Source organism: Sinohyriopsis cumingii, chromosome 18 (genome assembly GCF_028554795.1).
Source record: "Sinohyriopsis cumingii isolate HCF-2022 chromosome 18, ASM2855479v2, whole genome shotgun sequence".
Lineage (NCBI taxonomy): Eukaryota > Metazoa > Mollusca > Bivalvia > Unionida > Unionidae > Sinohyriopsis > Sinohyriopsis cumingii.
In genome coordinates, this window is record NC_142978.1 from 24,457,961 (window position 1) to 24,479,986 (window position 22,026).

The 22,026-nt window shown below is 35.5% G+C and overlaps 1 protein-coding gene across 6 annotated transcripts in view; it reads left to right on the forward strand.

Moving 5' to 3' along the window:
- LOC149776237 (zinc finger protein zfp-1-like) overlaps nt 1-22,026 on the forward strand; it is an 88,958-nt gene that overhangs the window by 15,446 nt on the left and 51,486 nt on the right. For all 6 annotated transcript variants that reach the window (XM_089942640.1, XM_089942638.1, XM_089942639.1 and 3 more), the window contains exons 5-8: nt 5,510-5,616; nt 7,727-7,820; nt 15,207-15,299; nt 18,636-19,192. In XM_089942640.1, the coding sequence (XP_089798766.1) occupies nt 5,510-5,616; nt 7,727-7,820; nt 15,207-15,299; nt 18,636-19,192 (851 nt within the window). The remainder of the gene's footprint in view (nt 1-5,509; nt 5,617-7,726; nt 7,821-15,206; nt 15,300-18,635; nt 19,193-22,026) is intronic.

Consider the following 22,026-nt stretch of genomic DNA (forward strand, 5'->3'; position numbering starts at 1 on the left):
TATTTGAAATAATATGGCGGACGATCTAAACGAAAATATATTCAGTTAAAGGTAAACGAGATTTTACAATTATTTCTACAATAATTTTCGATACTTCCAGTATTAAATAAGAGGACTACTCAATTTATTGGATTATATGCAAGGAATATGTTTAAAGTGTTATTATTAGGCTGAAAGAGCGCCAGGTGTGAATCACACCCGGCTGGCTCCATTAACACGTATATGCTCATGTTAGTACCCTGTCCACGAGGTACGAGTAAGGGTACTAATATTAGTACTAGTTTTCCCTGTCTCTTTCGATAACCTTAAATGTTTCTCTTAACAGTTTTATAATGTATCTTTAGTATTTTGCATAATGGTTGTTATTTTTAAGAACAGCTTAAAGTCATAATAATGTTTACTTCTTTAATTATTGTCAGCATGTTTTGTAAATTCTTGGTGTTTGTTTTTGTAATCTTGTCATTAAATGTTTTTATGTGTTATCTGATATTGTAAAGCACTTAGAGCTTCTAATTAGTTGCTGTACTGAGTCCACAATATTATTATTATTATTTATGAACCAGTATTTTGACATGCTAAATAAGATTAGGGATGCTCTTCATTAAGAATCAGAAAAGTCAATTGATTAAATACTGTGCCTCTTATTTAGAATCTTTAATAACACAGGGCCTGAAAATTAATGTGGTCCAAGGTCAAAGACCTATTCTTTTATCCACGGACCAGTCATATGCAAGCAGCACTAGCCCATCAGACCTTTAATATTCTTATTTGATCTTATAAATTGAAGAAAATGTGCTTTTTAATTCTTAAAACATCTGAAAAGAGTTATAAAAGTGAACAGATGCAAGCAGAAAATAGTCAGTAGTGGGAGACTGGTGGTTTAAAATATTGCTGAAAATCCAATTTTATGACTGACCCATTAATAGCACATGAAACCAACAAAGAGCACATTAGTTGTACCAGTAAGGTTTTTGGTAGTAAATAAAATACACAGTTCTCAATAATCTAGACTCTGATTGCCGAACATTTACAAAGCTGAGTGCAAAACGAGTTATTCAACTTGTGAAAGGGACCAGAACTATTCAATTTCTGTCCTGATGAGACCATTGCACACTGACTGCAAACCTTGGCAATTTCAGGGTCCTAATGATCCCCGACCATTGAGTCAAAGAGGAAATTTTCAGGCTGTGATGACAGTGATGTACATTGCATCTTAAAGACTGTCATTAGTTGTAATTCTCAGATTTCAACCATAGTTATACCTAAATATCTTGTGGCAAAATGTCTGAAAATTAAGATTTATTTAGTTATACATTATGTAAAGCCATTATTTGTTAGTGACTAATACATATGTATGACAAAAGAGAGGTTCTTATTAGTTGCAGTGAAAAGTTCTGTTTTTAAATGGTTTCCTGGAAAGCACAACATTTGATAAACAGAAAGGATAAAAGATGGGTATGCGTAAACTTTAATTATTAATACCATTTAAATGACTTCTGAAAATCATTTGAATCTGTCATATTCACACTGTGTTGTGACTCATTAAGATGTTTGGTCTTTTTGTTAAGTCACATTGTTATGTCCTATCTTAATTTTAAAATGGCTTACAAAAAGATAAATTAAACTTGTTTGCCCATTTATCTGATATATATTGTTATTAAATGAAAGAAGTAGTATGGTTTAGTAAATTTAAACATTACTAACATTTAATTTTGCATACTCATGCCACTCAGAATTTTTAATTCCATTTTAATTGGTATAATTAAGTAATTATTCTTTGTTTGGGTGAATGATAGCAGCCTTATATCTTTGTCATTGAAAGCTGTTTCTTGATTATGTTTGACCCAGCTAAATGCAAACCAACACCTTCACACATCAAAATGAAGATTTGAATTGTAATAATAACACAGTGGTAATACTTGGACCTCATATGTGCAGCATATGCCATGTTATCAGTGGTCTGTTACAGTACACACATTGTTCGACAGTTGATCAGTCTGCACGAAAATAGCTGCAGACTTCTCACTGGCAGTATTTCTTGGAATTTTTTTTGGCATGAATACTTAAGTATTCTTTGACATTCTCATAAATATGCTGATTAAGCTGTTAATTTGAATAGGAAGCAATATATCTTGGGATTTTTTGCATGAATGCTTCTTTAACAGGCTGTGTTCTAATTAACTGATTAACATTCTGATCCTATACCAGGGGTGTCCAAACTTTTTGCAAAGAGGGCCAGATTTGATAAAGTGAAGATGCCCGTGGGCCAATAGTTCCTTCTGATGTTTTTTAACCACAAAAGTTACATGCAAATATACACTGTTATAGAACAATAAATAAATTTAAAAAGACAAATAAACAATAAATAAAATAAAAATTTTCATTGTCACAATTATCTTTATTTTTCAAATGGCAATGTAACTAAATATAAGCCACTCAGGCAGACATGAACAACTCTAAAAACACAATTCTGCCTTTCATTCATATCTGGGCCATAAATAATACATTATATGACCGAAGCTGCGGGCCGTATGAAATCTTACCGCGGGCGTGATTGGCTCGCGGGCTGGACTTTGGACACCCCTGTCCTATACATAATGAGATGAACATGTTTGGTAGTTCATAGAACTTTAACTTCACTGTTGTTGATATACTGCTTTTTCATTGTAGATATTCCCTAATTTGGAAAGAGCAGTATTTACATAGATGGTGGAAGCAATTGATACATAGACTACAATGGTTTTAAATTTGTCAAATCTACATTGAGGCACAGTTTTTGATTTGTTTTATTTGGAAATGAAAATAGTGGTACATTTTGCCACCAGAGTTTTCCATTTGATCTGTGTACAACATTCTCATCAGAATTTATACATAAAGTTGTGATGTCCTTGAGCATCTTTTGACCAAAAAATGGCAAATGGTTAGCTGTTTAAGCACTTAAAACACCCGGTATTCAAGTTACTCATCCATATGTGTACCTTTTTTGCAGATTATCTGCATTTCAGTTATTGATTTATTTTCTTTGGGTGGAGACATATCCTTTGATATCCTTTGGTTCAGTTTTGTGTTTGAAGAATGTGGTGAGGCATTTGTATTTTGTAGATACATTTCTAGAAATTACGCACTGTTAGGGACCAATTACTGCACAATTGTGAATTTTTTCTAGATTCTAGACCTTTTTATAGCTGCAGTTAAAAAATATCAAATGTAAGTTGTATTATGTGGTAAGGCTTTTCCATTCAAGTTCACTGTGATAACTAGTACAAACCCTGCAGTTCCAGTCTGACCCATAAATGTCAAGATTTTTATATCATTTTTTTCCATCTGCGTTATTTAAGGCTTGTCAAAAGTAGTAATGTTCTGTGTTAAATGATCCAAATGTCATATCTTCTACATCATCGTTGTATGTTCATCTCCAAATGTGATATCTTCTACATCATCATTGTATGTTCATCTCCAAATGTGATATCTTCTACATCATTGTTGTTAGTTCAACTCCAGATGTGATATCTTCTACATCATCGTTGTATGTTCAACTCCAAATGTGAATCTTCTACATCATCGTTGTATGTTCAACTCCAAATGTGATATCTTCTACATCATCGTTGTATGTTCATCTCCAAATGTCATATCTTCTGCATCATCATTGTATGTTCAACTGCACTTAATTACATAATTTATGTTTAAAGTTTGTGGCTTCAGTTGCTAGAAGTTCCCATTTCACAAGTTTTAAATTCATAATGAGCTTTGTAGGTGAGGCACTACTTTCCATAGGACCCTTGTTTAAAATGCAATACAACAAGTAGAGTTTCTAGGACATAGTACCTGTTTAGTTCTTTGATACCAAAGTTAGGATGAAGTTCAGGAAAATGTATTTGACATCTGCATGTGTACAGTATTGGAATTTATAAAGAATCATAATTGCAGAATTTAAAATTATATGAAACTATGAAATTATTTGAGATGAGCAAGGATATTTTGATTCCATTTACATAATTTTTTATTTTTCTAAACCTGCTTTTTTTGGGTTGTATTTCATAACATTGCAAAAGAGCATAAAGAAATGACTTTGATATTCATTATGATGCCTTTGACATTATTCCTTAGCCATATGTATTCATGAGATCATTGTGCCGTCACACTTTATGAAATGTGTATATTGTTGTATATGTCGGTACCTTATATACTTGCTTATAAGTAGACCCCGGTCTGCTGCATTATATACTATCAGATCTAGGTCTGTGTAAATTGTCAGGAGTAATCAGTAGAAAATACCACATAGACCTTGATCTGTCTGCACAAAATTTTAAAATCTTTAGAAAATAAACTGTTCTGAATAAAAGTAAACATGTTCTCAAACAGGATAAGATAAAGATGGTAACATTCTTTAAAAAGTGCATATAATTACAGACTTTTACCAAGCCTTTGTAACAATCATTTGGGTTGTTAACATTGCATCATGTGATACAAACTAGAAGTTATTAGTTCTTTAAACCACAAGGGAACTTCTTAAATATTCAAGCAGACCGCTCTAGTGGCCTAGTGGTTAGAGTCCGCCATGGAAGCGGGAGGTCATGGTATCAAACCCTGGCCGTGTCATACAAAAACATACAAAAATGGTACTAACAGCTGCCTTGCTAGGTGGTGAACATTAAGAGGTTAGTGTTAAGACTGGTCGGCCAGGTGTCAGGATAATATGACTGGGTGGGACATCATGCTACATGTCTGCGGCATGATGCATCAGTGCTAGACATCACTATAAACTACCACACTGCAGACATAGCAATATGACTGAAAAATTGTTAAAGCTACGTTAAAAAATTAAATCACACACACACATATAAATATTCAAGCACCCTTGTGTGTTTTGAGAATATTGTAAACAGTGGTTAAATATAGATTTGTTATTATTTGTTCAGGTTTGTTATTATTTTCATAACTATTTGTAATGATAAGAATTAACTTTTTACAGGATTCATGAAGTTGACAATTGATACACACTATGCATGCATATGGGCATTCAATCAGTGCATAATTGATTTTCAAGTTTTATGACTTTATGATCCTATTAAATATGAACTCTGATTTTTTTTAACGAATAAAAGATCAAAGTATACAAAAATGGGTAAAAGAAAAATCTGCTGCATTTATTGATCCATATAACATTATAGATATATAATACCAAAAAAATCAGCTTTTTTATTTTTCAATTTGAAGATTTATTTTTTGAAATGCAACATACTTTTTGACAAAAGTACATTTGAGACTGGATCTACCCAGATATTATTTGACAGCGCATGCTTAGTTTTTCCTACTTAAATGCCTGCAATGCCAAACCTGCAATCACAGAAGCTCAGCATAGAGGTTACATTGGCATCCGTTCTTCATATCCCTAAAACATACACAAATTTTTGTGTGAAAACTTTGAAGCTCCATTGGATATCAGCAGCAGCTTTTTGTTTGCTAATGAATGTAAGACAGTTCTGATAGGCTGAATTTTCCATTTCAGCTGTGTTATGTGTGTGAAGAGAATGGAAAAGAAGTGTCAAAAGCCATGGCTGGAGCCTGTATGCAGTGTAATAAGAATGGCTGTAAAATGAATTTCCATGTCACCTGGTAAGTGGAGAATTGTTAATACCAGGCCCTTTCAGAGGTTCATCATAAATTTTTGTATATTAAGATGAGAACTTATTTTTTGTTAGGTACCATGGGTTTTAGAAGTAAGTAGCATTGGTTACTAGTTTTCAAGTTAGGGACATGATTTCATTTTAAAGTCATAATGGAAATGGGTAACCTGCACTCTTTTATGGCGGCATCTTGGCTTTTGATGAAATCACTGTCACTGATATTGGAAATCTAGTTTATTTATTACTATTTAGTTATAAGTAACATTTTTTTCACAATGCCAGCTTAAATGAGCTGTGTAAATAGATTTATGGTCACCTTCGTATCTTTGTTGTCCAGTAATGCATCCCTTGAATCAATGTAATTTTTTATGACTACAGTTGTTAAAACTATGTTAAAAGTCCAAATCACACACACCCTTTAGTTGTTTCTTGAATATATGAAAAAGATTTCACTTAAGTTTTGTTTCTGTTGATTACATGTATTCACTATTCAACTTACTGAGTAAGTTAAACACAATTTACATTATTGTTACTAAATGCCTTTCACACATAAACTGTTAAATAAACAACCAATAGAAGAGTCCTCCTTTCTTGAAGCCGATTTTCGTTCAGGTCTGTTTGAAGAGATGCTTTGGCATGTGTGCCATTTTGCATGAATTGGCTTTAGGGTATATATTTTCAGGTCAGTAGAAACATTATCTGAAAGTACATTTCCAGTGTCAACCCATTACTTCAATTGAGCAACCATCCATTCTTTTCATTGAGCAATCTTCCTTTCATTTGATAGAGCAATCACTTGTGTCGAATACCAGTGATGAAATCATGATTTATGTTGGGCGAGAAGGTAAATGTTTCTGAGGAACAAGGGTTTGGGCAGGCTTATCCTGTCTTCTGTACCAGATTTTTTCATTTTAATGAATTTAGTACAGTACTGCTGACTCTTGTTTTGCTCACATCATACCTGAGCTTGGTGCTGGAAGATTTTATACTTTTGCAACTCCATTTTTGATCAGATATCTGATAAATTTAGCCCTTGTTTTACATATGAGCTGTACTCACTCCTTTTTCACTTATGAGAAGCCAGGACATTCATGAGAGATTCAGCAGATTCATTTTCAGTTTCCATAGAAACAGCATCTTTTTACCAATGATAGGACTTATGATCAGGAAGGCACACAACAGTAGGAGATTTTTACCTCAGTTTTCTGCTCTTTCACGAAAGCATCTTTTATATTGTGAGATTGTGATACTAGCTGTGAGATTGAAACTTGGTTCTGACAGAACTGTTAGTATATGGCAAAGATTGTTTTGAGAGAAGAGGATTACTGTTGTTTGCTTTCCAGTAATGCCTAATCTCTATTTGTTGAAAACTGTTTTGATAGTTATCTTGAAGAAATCAGAAAAACAAATACTGTATGTTAGCTCCATAAAAAGAATGTTGGCATTTTCCTTGATTAAGATCTTTGCATTTTTCCCATGTATTAGCAATGAATAATTTAATTAATCAGCCTTATTACTGCAAACAGGAAATAAACCTGATTGCTAATATTTGTGGGCAGTTGAATTTTTATATAATCTTTAGACACTTGTGAAACCTCACTCAGTACTTAATCTTTTTTTAAAATTTCTTGCAAAAATGACAAATCCATGAAAAAAGTTCCCCTAAATATTGTATTTTATTTTTATGTATTTTATTTTACTTTAATACCTTTGAAAATAAAGTCATGGAAATGTAAAGCAAGATGCAGTACACAGTTGAATGAATGCTAAAGTTTCAATATTATTTAAAAGCAGAGCTTGATGAAAATGAGTGGTAGTAATTTTAAAAAAAAATACAGTTACTTTAACGGTTTTTTTTAATTAATTGAGATTAGTGTTATTTGCAGTATAAAAAAAAACTTTCAAAAACTTTCACATTGATTGCCTGTTTGGTGCACATTATTTTGAGAAAATGCATGTGCATGTAGTCTCTTAAAGACACATTCTTTATTTCATAGAATCTAGCAAAGGAAAATGACATTCAGTCAAGTCATCTCCTGTAGATGGCTTTAATTTATTAATGTGCATCAAAAGATTTACAGTTTTATTTTTGATTTCAGTGCTCAGGCACAGGGATTGCTTTGTGAAGAGGCAGGAAATTATGGAGACAATGTAAAATATTGTGGATATTGCCATCACCACTATAAAAAATTGGTATGTATTCTGCATGAATATCACATGTGATACAATATAGAACTTTAAACTGTTAAAGTGATTTATATAATAATACAGCTAAATTGGAAAACTTTTCCAGAGTGGAGATCACAAAACAAAAGGATTTCTAAATTTTCAAAGATTTTTGCATTAGAATTATAAGACGTGGGTGTCATATTCCTGTTGGCAGTTGCAGAGTTGTTATCATTGCTCAAGATGAAACATTGGTTTTTACCATCTGCATCATGTAGCCTAAGGGCAGTAACTCTTGCTCATTACCTGCTCTTGCCACCTCCATTTGCCTATACAGTACATGGAAGAATGTGTTTAGACCTCTGTAAATTCTGTGTTTAACTCTATCATTTTTGACTATCCATTGTAATATTTGGAGTTTTCATGTGCAGTAAGGAATCTACTTTTAGATGATATGCATTTTTGTTGATGTTTTAAGCGGTGTTTATTTGAATGTGTCACATTCATGGATTTTGTTTATTCTAACCTTATGCTCCAACACACTGACCTTGGTCATGTTTTCACTAACTTGTTTAGTAACAGGTATTCTTTTTCTGACCTATTAACATTTATGAGTTGTTAATTTATTAATTTTGCAATGACACAGTACTCATTGGCACAAATTGTACATTGAGACATGAGGGGTATGTGTGATGTGTCCCCACATTTTTAGGTGGTCTCTTGAGCATATTTTTTTTGGCCAGATCTTAATGATCCATTTTATCTTACTAGACTGCTCTGGAAGCCTAGTGGCTAGAGCGTCCACCTTTGATGCGGAACATCGAGGGTTCATCCCCGGCTGAATCATACCAAAGACTTATAAAAATGTACTAACAGCTGCCTTGCTTGGCATTCAGCATTAAGAGGTTAGTGTTAGGACTGGTCGACCTGGTGTTAGTATAATGTGACTGGGTGGGACATCATGCTACATGTCTGGGCATGATGCCTCAGTGCTAGACATCACTATAAACTTTCACATTGCAGACATCATAGCGATATGAATGAAAAATTGTTAAAGCTACATTAAAAATCCAAATCACATCACACAACACATCTATCTTACTATAATACCATACAGTGCAGACTCACCTGCCGACTAGCCCATCCAGGCATTTGGTTACCTCATGCCCAGTCATCATAGATCAATGATATTGGCAACTAGTACCATATGCAGAAATATGAGCGATTAATGTGGAGGATCCTACTGATAGATCTGTCTGTCTAAACAAGCCTTCAGCACTCCCAGTACTGGAGCCATTTGTACCACCATATGCAGTCAGCATCCATACTGACCATTCTCCTGGCGAGCCAGCAGCATGATAGATTTTTCAAATGGATCCAGCTAGTCATATAACCATGGCATACCTATCGTGGTGGTATTGTGATTCATACAGGGACAACAGTAATGCCACTTCCAAGCCACCAAGTATATTTTACATCTGGGGTCTCAAACATGCTGCAAGTCGTATCCTGTGGCCCACAAAAGGATTGGCATCACAAAGTGTCGTGAGAGATAACAAAGGTGTGCGGCCATTGGGCCACTGAAAATGCACTCATATGGCCCTCAGGGTGGTTTGAGTTTGAGAAACCTGTTTTACATGGATGTAGAATTAGACCTGGGCTAAGATGTCAAACAAAGTGAATGTGTGAATAAACTTGAATTTCTGACTTGTATCTGACAATGGAAAAAACAAATTTCAGTTTTAATACTGTGGTAGAAGAAATTTACTGTATGTTGCTGGCTTAAAAAATCCCTCCACTCCAAAATGCCACTCAGGTCCACATGATCATGGCTTAAGTAGACTTAGACAAGGAGGATGTGAGTTCCTATTTCTGTCTTACTCCACAGTCTTCAGAAATGAAATAAATTGCAGACTATCCAACCAACAAGACGTGCAGTCTGAGCAGTTCTAAAGCTTTCTTCTCTGAGAGTCACTTAGCAGCAGCCTTTTAATTTCTTTGTTACAGAACTCACTCAGATGCTTTTCAGACTGAGCTTCCAGCCTTAAACAGAATTTTGTGGATATAAATATGACTGCTTCTATTTGCTAAAAGGTTCAAGAAAATGTTTTTCATGCTACATTGAAAGTGGTACATCATATATTAGCTAGTTCATTGATGTTGCTTTGGCAGTTTTCTGGCTGACCAAAAATTCAGGTAATATGTTGCTATTGTTGACCTGGGAGTCAAGGACCAAAATTGCAAAAGTTACCAACTTAGCAGCACACCATTCCATGGTGAATGCTTTGACTGTTGCTGCTAACTGGGAGTTGGTATGAAGTGAGGCATGTCTACATTTAACATCACTTGAACTAAACAGGTAGGTCAGGAACTGCCCCTTCAAATGACATTCAGGCATTACAGTCATACAAACCTAATCAGCCTCAGCCTTAAAGTAAGACATGACAATTGGCAACAAAGAGATAAGGGATTGTTTAGTGCTCAGTCACAGAATCAATCTGGATCCCAGTCAGATGTCAGGAGGCATCAACCTGCTTAGTTTAGGATACAGCCTTATTGAAGAGGTAAGAAATAGTTTCTCATTGCCAAAGCCTCCCAACTCACTTTGTTGACTCACCATCCAAATACCCACAGATGACCGATGGGTGGGTGCCAGAATTTTGCATTTCAACTATCGATGGGTCACTCTATTTTCACAGGATGAGTAGGTAAGCACAGTTGTTTTAGAGATGCTTCAGATTTAATTTAACCAGCCTCTCTCTTACTGTTGGATTCAGACAAGGACACAAAAGTACAGCAGGAGATCTGGTCATTAATCAACAAAGGGGCATTGGAGATTATTTGAAAACCACAATCTCTGGGGTTATATTAGAGGCTTTTCTTGCAGAAGGCCAATGACAACCTCATGCCGATTATTGATCTAAGCTGCCTCAACCAATACACAATTATGCCAAGATTCGTAAAGGAGATGGCATGATTGATCCAACTCCCCATCAGAAGAGATGAGTTTGCCATTAGTCTTGATCTGACCAATGCATAAATTCACATCCCTATCCACCAGTGTCATGGAAATTCCTTCGATTTGCATAGTCTAAACATCAGCCCATGAATATTTAAAATGATTACAATCTGCATCTTCTAGTTGGCTTCATCCACAGTGCAATGATTGCACTGTACTTTTACAAAATCCATTAGAAACATTTGTATGTTCTATTCTTGTAAAGGTAGGAATGAACTTCTATCCCTTTTGAGTCATCTCTGTTTTTAGTGAACTGGAGAAAAGTCCAGCCTCCATCCATATCAGCGTTTTGTCCATACAGATTTGGAATCTATCATCAATCTCAATCTCATATTACTTCCATTCTTTATCACAGTACCCATTATGCACTCACAGAGTCCATTTCCAGTGATAAATGGATTGCAGCAGGAGAATTTTACAACTCCTGGGATTATTCTGTGTAGCAGTGGCTCTGATTCCGCTGTGCCATCTTTTCATGTGCCTCTACAGATGAGCTTTCTGGCACAGTGGTGACCCATTTCCTGTCCACTCAGTCAAAAGGTCAAGATCACAAACAAGGAAGTATTGTTTCTGTATCAGTGGCACAACCATGTTTGGCTTATGAATATAAATTCATCTGGAAGAGCCCCTGTTGGAAGTTACAATATGAACCAAAGACTTTAGATATGGTTGGGGAAGCCCACCTATTGCCAATATTCATCATTGTCATTGGCAAGGTGGGGCCAGAAAAAATTTGTCTTCAATTCAACCTTTTGGAAATAAAGGCTATAATCAATACCTATAATTCCTGAAAGATGACGTCAGTGGGAAAGTAGTTCTAATCATGTTGGACAGCTTGTTGATGGTGACCTGTCTTCTCAGTGGGGAATGAACCAAATCAACTTACCTATGCATTCTGGTTTCAAAGTTTCTGTGTTGGTGCATTCAGTACAATATAATTCTACAAATCAGACATATTACCAGCAGACTCAGTGTCCTGGCAGAGTCTGTGTCAAGATAGGGTATGATAATTCGTACTGAATGGTCCACCCATCAGTCAATCTTTCATTAGATTTACTCACTTTGGGGGCATCTGATAGATCTTTTTGCAATGTGGAATCACAAACTGCCCATGTTCTTCTCTCCTGTTCTGGAGACAGAAGCTTGTGCTGTAGATGCACTGTCAGTCTTTGGAAGGGGTTGTGGGTTTTTGGCTACCCATCTACATTCTTAGTACAGAATAATATACAGAAGTTGAAGGGTCACAACTGCATACTGATTCTGAAAGCCTCTCTCGGATGGGACAAGTCCTGGGTCAATGATCTACTCAATTTGGTTATAGATCTGTCCAGGAAAGTTCTGGCCAAGCTGCATCTATTCAAACAATCAAGGTCACAGGTATTCTATACAACTGGACCAACTCCTTCATTCCTGGCTCTTATCACAGGAGCCTTGGTCAGAAAGAATTCTAAACATTTGATTGTGGAGAGAATCTCATGAGCAGGAAGGCCATCCACTGTAATAGCTTACGAAGGGAAGTGGCATGTATCCAGGGACTAATGCAAAGTCACCAACATCATCTCTTGCAGTGCCTCAGTCTCATAGATGACTGTCTTTTTTTCTGACAGTACATGAAGAGAGAGTTAGTCCCAGTTACCATAAGAGGCTATCTCTCCATAATGTCTTTCAAATTCAGGCATCATGGCAAAAGTGCTATTGGTCATGATGAAAATCTGTTAGATCTGTAGTAAATTTTGACATGAATAGACCAGAATCACTCACCTTGTTTCCAGATTGGAATCTCTCATGGGTTTTGACACAATTCAGATAAACTCGAGATTTTAACCAGAACCTTGCTCAAGCTACTTTCATACAAAACATGGTTATTGATAGTTTAGCTTCAGCATGTAGGGTGAGTGAGTTACATGCCATTTCAGTGGGCCAAAACTGTCTCCAGTTCGGATCAGATGGTTTTTCAGTCCTAATAACTCGGCTAGGCTTTGTACCCAAGAATAGGCTGCCATCAGCGGGCAATAAGAGAGTCATTATATGTTCCTTCTCTTCAATAGATCTGTTCAGAAAAGTGACCACTGAAGGTACTGTCTGCAGCTGCAGATATTACTTCAATCAAAGAAGTCAAGGAATAAAAATATTATTCCCGGTGAATGCAGGGAAAGAGAATATCACCATCAAGCCCTAGCATTGTGATTGAAGTGGTTTATACACTTGATGTACCCTGAAGTCACAAAAACAATCAGTGGCCAGGGGTGGGTGGGTGGGTCAAAAGCCAGGTTGACAAAAATATCATTTACTGTAGATATTTGTGCACAAGTCAGGTCCAGCTGTGTACAACACAAACCCTGATTATATTATGCGCTAGCAGATCAGGTTCTGTGTGTATGTGTGTGTGATTTAGAATTTTAACATAACTTTAACCATGTTAGTCATATTGCTATGATGTCCTCAGTGTGTCAGTTTATAGTGATTTCTAGCACTGGGGCATCATGCTGCAGACATGTAGCATCATATCCTACCCAGTCACATTATCCTGACACCAGGTTGACCAGTCCTAACACTAACCTCTTAATACTGAATGCAAGTGAGGCAGCTGCTAGTGTCAGTTTTAAACATCTTTGGTATGACTTGGCCGGAGTTCAAACCTGTGACCTGCCACATCCGAGGCAGACACTCTAAATACTTAGGCCACCGGAGCAGTAGATCATGTTCTATGGTGTTTGTTCTATGGATGTGAGAATGAAAAACACATTCCAAACAAACTGCAAAGACCAACATTACCTGCACATTATGCAACAGCAGAACTAGGTCTGTGCAGTTTGCAGTAGGACCAGACTTAGAAGTGACTATATACAGTATAGTGATATTTTGAAGTTTTTCTAACCAGAATTCATATATGCAGTCATGGCAGGAAGATGTATACTTGATGGATTGTGCATTATGATTCCTAGGTCATTGTTAGACCTGTATGGTTAGTACAAGGAGGGTGTGGGGTGGCTGTTAAATTTGCATAAATTTGTGATGGTGAACTATTAAAGTTGCACTATATTACAGAATGCATACAACACAAGTGATGATTCTAGAGAATGCATTCAGTTTTATTGAATAGGGATAGAAGGGGTAATCCTGACTTTTTTAATGTGTTGTCAAGTTTAATTTAAATTTTGTTTGAAAAAGTAGCTTCCAATTGCTCTCTACATCTTCCTGAACAGCTTTCATTGTAAATTAGCATTATCAATAGTAGCTTGATGTTCAGTATTATATGGCTTTAAAGATGTGTGCCATTGGCAGAAAAGACGAAACCGTGATAACCAGGATTGGTTCTATACTGTTGAAATTTTTTTCTAACTGCAGCTCATTATAACTGCATATTTTGCATGTTATACAAATGGTAATGATATATCTATACATAACTCTGCTGTGTTGCCAATAAAATACAGCATGAAATAATTCTGCCTTGCCCGTTATTGTTGAACTGTTAATTTCTGCACTAGTTTGGCATGACAATTTCAGAAGTTTTAGCAAATTTGGCCCTGAAAATTACTGACCTGCTTGATTATTTAGTGTACTAGGAAATGGCACAAATATGAAATGTTTTATTCAGGATTTGGCTTCCATTCAGCTGTAGTTTTTGCTCATTATTAACTGGTATTTTCTTTCATTACACCCCTTTTTCTTGGAAATGTTTCTATTCAGTTTAATAAATGTTTTGATTTATTGCCAAATTATGGATTTCAGCTCATTCAGGTGTTAAAGAATGTGTTTTCTAACATTGTTTATACAACTTTGAGTGCAAATGTCTGTGACTTTAGAACAAAATGCTGACAACAGCAAAAGGACCAAGATGTTTAGTTGCTTGATACTGTTTTTTAAAAATGAATATCTGAAACATTTTACTGCCTTTGGTGATTTTTGTTGATTGCTAGCACTAACAGGGGCTCTATAAGATGACTAAAACACATCTATATGCTTTCATTAATCCTCTTTGTTGGGTGTATCTATATGTTCTTGTTTTAATAGACTTGTAGGTAATCAAACTTGTATAGTTGCTGTTGTTGTTGTTGGGTTTAACGCCATTTTTCAGCACACGATAGGCTATACATGGCGGCCAGTATTAATGGTAGAGGAAGAACCCGGGAAAATCCCTGAAAGAACCACCTACCCATGAGAAGCTGCTGGCAAGCTTTCTCACATACCCACATTGGCTGAATCTGAGACTTGAACCCACGCAGAGAGAGGTGAGATGGCAGTGATCTGTAACAGAGAACGCTTTAGACCACTCGGCCACTTGGGGCCCCTGTATAGTTGCAAAAACATCTATTATGGATACAGATGAGATCTGTTTTGCATTGAGAAGAAAAATGTACAAGATTCTTACATTTGTTCTTTATTCATTACAGAAAAAGGATGCAAATATCAAAATTATTCCCGCCTTTAAGCCAATCCCAAATGATAATGCCACACCAGATTCTACACCGGAGAAAATGGGCCAGGTAAATTCTTTGTGAAGTATTTTGTCCAAGTGTGTGTACTACTGCTTTTTCTTTTGATGCAGTTTTGGCATAATCTCCATAAATTTGAATATTGGATACAAGGAAAGTTTTTTTCCCTTCATATGGATAAGTTCTTAATGTTGATCTTAATATGAATTCATTGATTTTGGTGTGTATCAGTTTTCATGATTTTGTGAAAAATTGCATTTCCATTGTTGAGTGGATTGGTTATGGTTTGCTATTGAAGAAAGATTGTTTTGTTTCTTTTGTAACCATAAAATCCATTAAAGTTGTTATCCTTTAAAAATTTTTAATTGACAATTTGTGTTGAACTCAGTTTGCTTTTTTATAAAAAAATGCTTAAAATTTTTATTAACTTATAGCTCTTTCTAAATATTAAAAAGTGGCTCTTGTGAACATTTGAACTTATTTCAGATGGTTTGTTGTGAATTTATGAATTGATGTCAACAATTTTAATCCTACGAAAAGACTTATAATTTTTTTGTACTTTTACATTTTTATATGGGGCACACTTAACGAAGTAAGGAGAGCCCTGTTGTAATCATGTTGTCCACCTACCAGTCTCTCCTTTTGTCTTTCCACGAAGTCATCATCAATAAAGATTCCACAAGATAACTTGACTGGAAATTCCTAGATTTTCTTTTTATTTGACCTGCAGCTTTTTATTGATGGTACCCTGATAGAATGTCAAATTCCGGTCTTCTCTATACTCATTTAGAGTATCATGACTCCTGATTGTCTGTCCCCAGAACTTTCATATTTGTAGCTAAACTTTTCCAATGATTGTTGGACTCCAACCAAATTTGGCATGCAGAAATGTAGTGATGAGACCTTGAATGAGTTCAGTTTCCAGTGTTCCATCACATCATTTACAAGAGTTATGTCCCTGGAATGCCTATCCCCCATACTTATTGATGTCTGCAGCATAACATTATAAAGGTGTGTTGGAATTCAGCCAGGTCTGCTGTTTGGCTTTATATCATACAGACCGAGAATGTCTATGATTTCCAGCAATCTGTGACATTGTTTACAGGAGTTACATCTCCTCTCATAATGACTTTGCTTTCCACAGCAAACCATTACCAAATTTTGTTTTGTTTTCAGGCTCATTTGGTATTGATAATATTTTGAATGGGTTTAATTCCCAGCATTCCAGGACATCTTTAACTGATGATATGTCCCATGATTGTCCATCCTTCTGACTTGGTGTTGAGATGCTATGATATTGATGCTTCTTGAGTGTTGAGTGGATGAAGATAAATAAGCAACATTTGATTAGATGTATTGATGTTAAAGACAATATATAAATTGCAGGTTGGCATAAATGATGTGCAAGGTTGTAATTATAGATCAAAATTTCTCGACACAATTACAGACATTTTGTTTGCAGTAATTGTTGTTTTTAGAGTTCTACTGTTGACGGATCAGAAGAGCTTATGTGAGGGTCTTTTTTTCCAGAATCCAGTGTTCAGAATCCATTAGCAATACCCCTCCTAAACTTCTGGGATGATTGCCATGAAATCTTGCACACACAGTCATACCCAAATCTAGTTGGTCCGTGTTGAAAATGGTGCTGTTCAGATGTCCAGAATTGGCCATCTTGGAAAATCTTGTTATCGCTACTCCTTCAGAATCAGTGGACATATTGACATTGGGTTTTCTCATAATGTATGTTTGGTCATAGTTGAAAGTGGTGTGATCTCTGAGTGGGTATAGCCATCATGGCAGACATCCCAAAATTCTCATTACCACTCTTCCTAAACAGAAGTCATTATTGTCTTGGGATTTTAACCAGAACTCAGATAGCATCATGATGGTCTTAAAGAAAATCATGTAAATATGGCAACAAATATGGCCACATAGTTGCCATCTTGAAAATCCTGTTTTCACTATGTTTCCTGAATGCATGGTCATATCCATATGGAGTTTTCATGAAAAGACTTCTTATAATATCAAGTTATCCCTGAATCATAATGCCAGACCTGTCAACTCTTATAATTTTGCCACAAGTCTTACAAAAATAACCCTTAAAATACAGACTTTAGGAATAAAAGCAAACACTATGTAACTATGGTTTTTATGGTAAAATCCAGATAATTGTCTTGTTTGTGTTTGATTAGGATCCAGATTTCATATTAGATCATGTGGAGCTAGTTAGGGATCCCGACTAACGTTACAGCAGTAATTTAGATACTTTAAAGTGGAGATATCTTTTCGTCAAGGCATCTGTATGATAAAAGTTAATTATAGATTTTAAAACATGGCATCCAGCAAGGGATACGTGTTGAAGCTGAAAGGGAAAATATGCATCTGAAAACGTGTTAATACTCCGTACAGAAGAATAAAAAAGGAATATTCAGATTTTTGTGACTAAAAGCAGGAAGAGACACAGTTAAGGTCTATTTGACATGATGTGTAGATTTGAGTATGTCTTATGGTGGGAGATATGATTTCCTGGCATCATGATGTGAGAATGAAAAACAAATTCCAAGAACTTTGTCAGGTTGAAAAATAGCAAGAAGCCATTCAGCTGCATAGGGTTTGTAACTGAAGTTTGTGTAGCTGTATTAGAGATAAATAAGGTCTACCAGTAGTTTACAAACTTTTCACTTGAAGGTAATTTTTACGGGTGCTGCATCAGTTTAGAATACCAAACTTTTTAAATATATGTTTCCAACTTTACAATAGTAGTAAATGATATTTTGTTAAATTTTACTAAAGTCTGGTGAAATTTACGGAACAAATCAACTGCCTTACTGAGACAGTCTTATTAGGGTTGGCAGGTATGTAATGCTGCCAGTTTTGCATGCAATATGACCAATCAATGGCCAGCAGAAAATTGTTTAGCTACTCCTGAATAGATGGTCTTATCAGTCACGGGTTTTCATCAAAACGTCTTGTGATTACATATTTTTACTACTTGGCTTTCACTGTAGCCATATTGGAAATCTAGCTATCAATCAATAATATCAGAGACGATTTCAACACTTTGCAGTTAAAAAGATGTAATTGGTCTCATCTTGGATTCATGGAAACTATTTGGGCCAGTAGAGTACCAGATCCTTCAAGGGACTCTTGTTCTAGCTTTAATTTTACTACAAGAAGAACATGTAAAAACCAAGTTTATGTTTATGCGTTTATTTGTAGAGAATGTTAAAGTGCTTTGAACATTTGTAATTTGTTATCACAAGAATTGTGCTTTATTTTATAGCATTTCTTACACTCAGTGCCCTATTTAAAAGCTGTATTTTTTATCTTGAGCTTTAAATAAAAATATTTGAAAATACTCCAGCATGTTTTTCTGCATAAATTCAGGGCAAGGATGTCCAGATGAAGATTTCTCCAGACTGTAAACCTAGAATCCACACCGGTCCATCAACAAGTGAAAAAACTATTAGTGATTCATTAAGAGAAAGGCTAAAGCCAAACATCACCCAACCATCAATACAAAGTATGCCACAGATATCTTCATCTAACAACACTCTCTCTACACCTGTTAACAATAGTGCCACAGACACTTCTGCAAAAGTTGTCCCTTCCAATACTCTTTCTTTGGACTCGCAGAGAGTGGAGAGTCCACACTCATCAAGTGGAAGCATGTCTAATCAGAACTCCTCTGTGGAGCAGAAGCTCATTATGGATGCCAGATTCACAGTTCCAGGAGAATTGGGAAAATCATCTGCAACATCAGCTGTTCAAAATTCTTCTGATACAGTCCAAGTTGGATTCTCGTCGTCTACCTCAGTGGATAGTGGCATCTCTAGTATGGGATTAAACAATAATGTGCAGTTGCAAGCAGCAGGGACTAGCATAGATAGTGAATTTGACTCCACACAAAATGTGGCCTCCAAAGCAAAAAGGCCTAGAACAGGGTATGTCACTAACAGAAATTCTCTGGCTAAATATTGATTATTAATACAATACATTTACATGCTCAGTTTGTATATCAGTTTATCTTCACAATTACATTACTGTCTCCCAGTAATTAACATTGTCATTATGAATTTGTGGACATCATGAATTCTGCTTGATATTATTAGGATAACCTGTTATGCTGAAGGCACCTTTGACATTAAAAAAGTTTGGTTGCTTCACAGGAGGTGCTCTTCCAGAGATGTGAAACACATTTGAAAAATTAATATTGGGAGAGCTTATATTAGCTGAATGTGAGAGGCTGCTGCTTAAGAGAGGTGACGATTATGAGATGTTACACTTGTGGTTTTTAGGCATTCAGGACCCACTGCCTACAAGAACCCATATGACACTCTAGATTAGCATTTTTAGGAGTACAAGGTTCTCCAAAGCTGGTGTTTTAGGTCTGATGGTCTGTGACCAGTAGAACTTATGGGATGATCTTTTGTGTGCCATTCATTCCTCCATTAGCACATTTTTGTTATTGGGTCCCTGAATGGCTGAGTGGTCTTGTTATGAACCCTTAAACAGAGTAGAAGTGTTTGAGCAAAAAATTAACAAATCCCTGAATTATAGAAGTCCAGTTTATATTAGGAAAATATTTAAGTTCAGCTTAGAAGTAGAAGAAATTATGCAACTTTGTGTTTGTTTTGGTATTTACTTATATTTGGATGATGTTTGCGAGTAATAATAATGTAAGCCATATAATTTTCCTACTGGAAGTATTTGTCTTATTAGTTGTGGTAGTATTACTTTTACTTTTTCAGGCTCAGACATGCAGGCATAAAGGTGACTACCTTATTTTGGCATGCATAATGATGTGCATCAGTGTATAACACACATGCAGATTTGTGACTCAGAATGAGAGATAAAAATGTAGTTCTTCCATAAAACATGCATGTGGTAATTTTAAAAAAAAATCTTTATAATTTTGCTTCATGTTTTAGTATGCCAACTTTTGGCCATTTTGGTTAGTGAATGAAAAAGTAGCAATATTGAAAGTACAAGTATATCTTTCTGTTACATAGATGGCCCTTAAAAGGGTCGTTTTAATGTTCATGTTGCAGTGGTTGTCCTTTACAGATCCCTCAAATTCCTCTTCGTTGTTATCACTCAAAATGTTGTTGTATGTCCTCATTTGTAATCATTCCTGGTGTTTTTTCATAATAGTTCTCATCATTGTCTTCATGTTATTACATCTCTAAAATTTCCATGTCCTAGCCAGAATTTACCAAGACAATGCATTGTAATGATTTTTCAACCCATCAGAGAATTAACCAGTACTAATTTTGATCTTTCAACAATACCACGCTGACTCAATTAAATATTATTCACTGTATTGTAACAAAGTAGTATCAGATACTATGTTTTAAAAATGAGAAAGAACTAAGTTAACTTTCTGAAGAAAAATTAACAAATTGAAAAAAAGTTCTGGTACTTAGACAAGGCAAAGTGACTATCGATAACTATGTTTAGCATATCAAAGTTTGTTCTGGTGCAGATTACCTTGAAAGACCATCCTGAGTCAGTGAAGCATTGTAAACTTTTAAAAACACCATGCTGTCAGTGAAATATTGCTTATTCTAACAAAACACCAAGCTTATTACTTGAAGATAAGTGAATGAATTACAAATTTACCTAGAGAGTAGTCCGTATTTCCTCAGACCCTTGTCACCCCATTTTTGATGTTTGGACATTTATGTTGGGGTCAGAGTCCATTCCCTATTGAAAAGTTGGAATATGCCGACACCATTTGGTGTCAGCATGGGGTAGCCACTTACTAGCCGGCACAGCAAACTTAAATGACCTTTCATCAAGATATATATGCATGAAATCGATAGGAATATGATTTATTTTCTCAAAAGTCGTGAGCATAGCATTCATCATGTCTTTATACAAATCTCGCAACCTCATGACAATGACATCGGAGTCATATAGTCACGTGATATCGACAATAAACAAATTTCCAAATTTGTTATACATAGAATTTGGACATATATAGAAGTCACTTAATGTTTGTAAATAAATATAATACACACTTAATTCTCAACATATTTATTCTGAGAACAACGAACAGAAACCTGTGTGTATTGCAGCAGGGTGGAGAAAACCATTTTCAAGAAGTAACAAGCAAGTGTCAGCGATGTTTTTGTTGGTGTCACGTGACTACCACATTGACATGTGCTCTTTGTGTAGTGAATCTGGTTTTCTTTAAATTGCTGCAACATTTACATATTTTTGGTCATTGTTTTCACAATAAATGTTTTGAGAAGTTTTTTTCTTTCATTTTTCCATAAAAGTTAGTCTCATTTATTTTAGATTTGTTTTCCTGCAGCAACACTAGAAATGGTTTATTGTTGATATCACATGACCATATGACCTCTGATGTCATTGACATGTAGGTTGTGAGAGTTGTATAGTCACGTGACTAGGAATGCAAATGGCCAGATCCAGGTCAAATTTCAGCAACAACATACTTTCATCTCATCTGTCTGCGGACTAAAGACATAACGAATGCTATGATCGCAATTTCTGAGAAAATAAATCATATTTCTATCGATTTCATGCAGGTATATCTCAATGAAAGGTCTATCAAGTTTGCTGGGCCGACTAGTAAGTGACTACCCCATGCTGACACCAGATTGTATCTGCAAATTCCAACTTTTTGATAGGGGTGGACTCTGACCCTACACCCAAACATAAATGTTCAAATATCAAAAATGGGATGACAAGGGTAAGAGGAAACTTGGACTGCCTAGACAGATGTATTGTAACTATATTTAGAATATCAAAG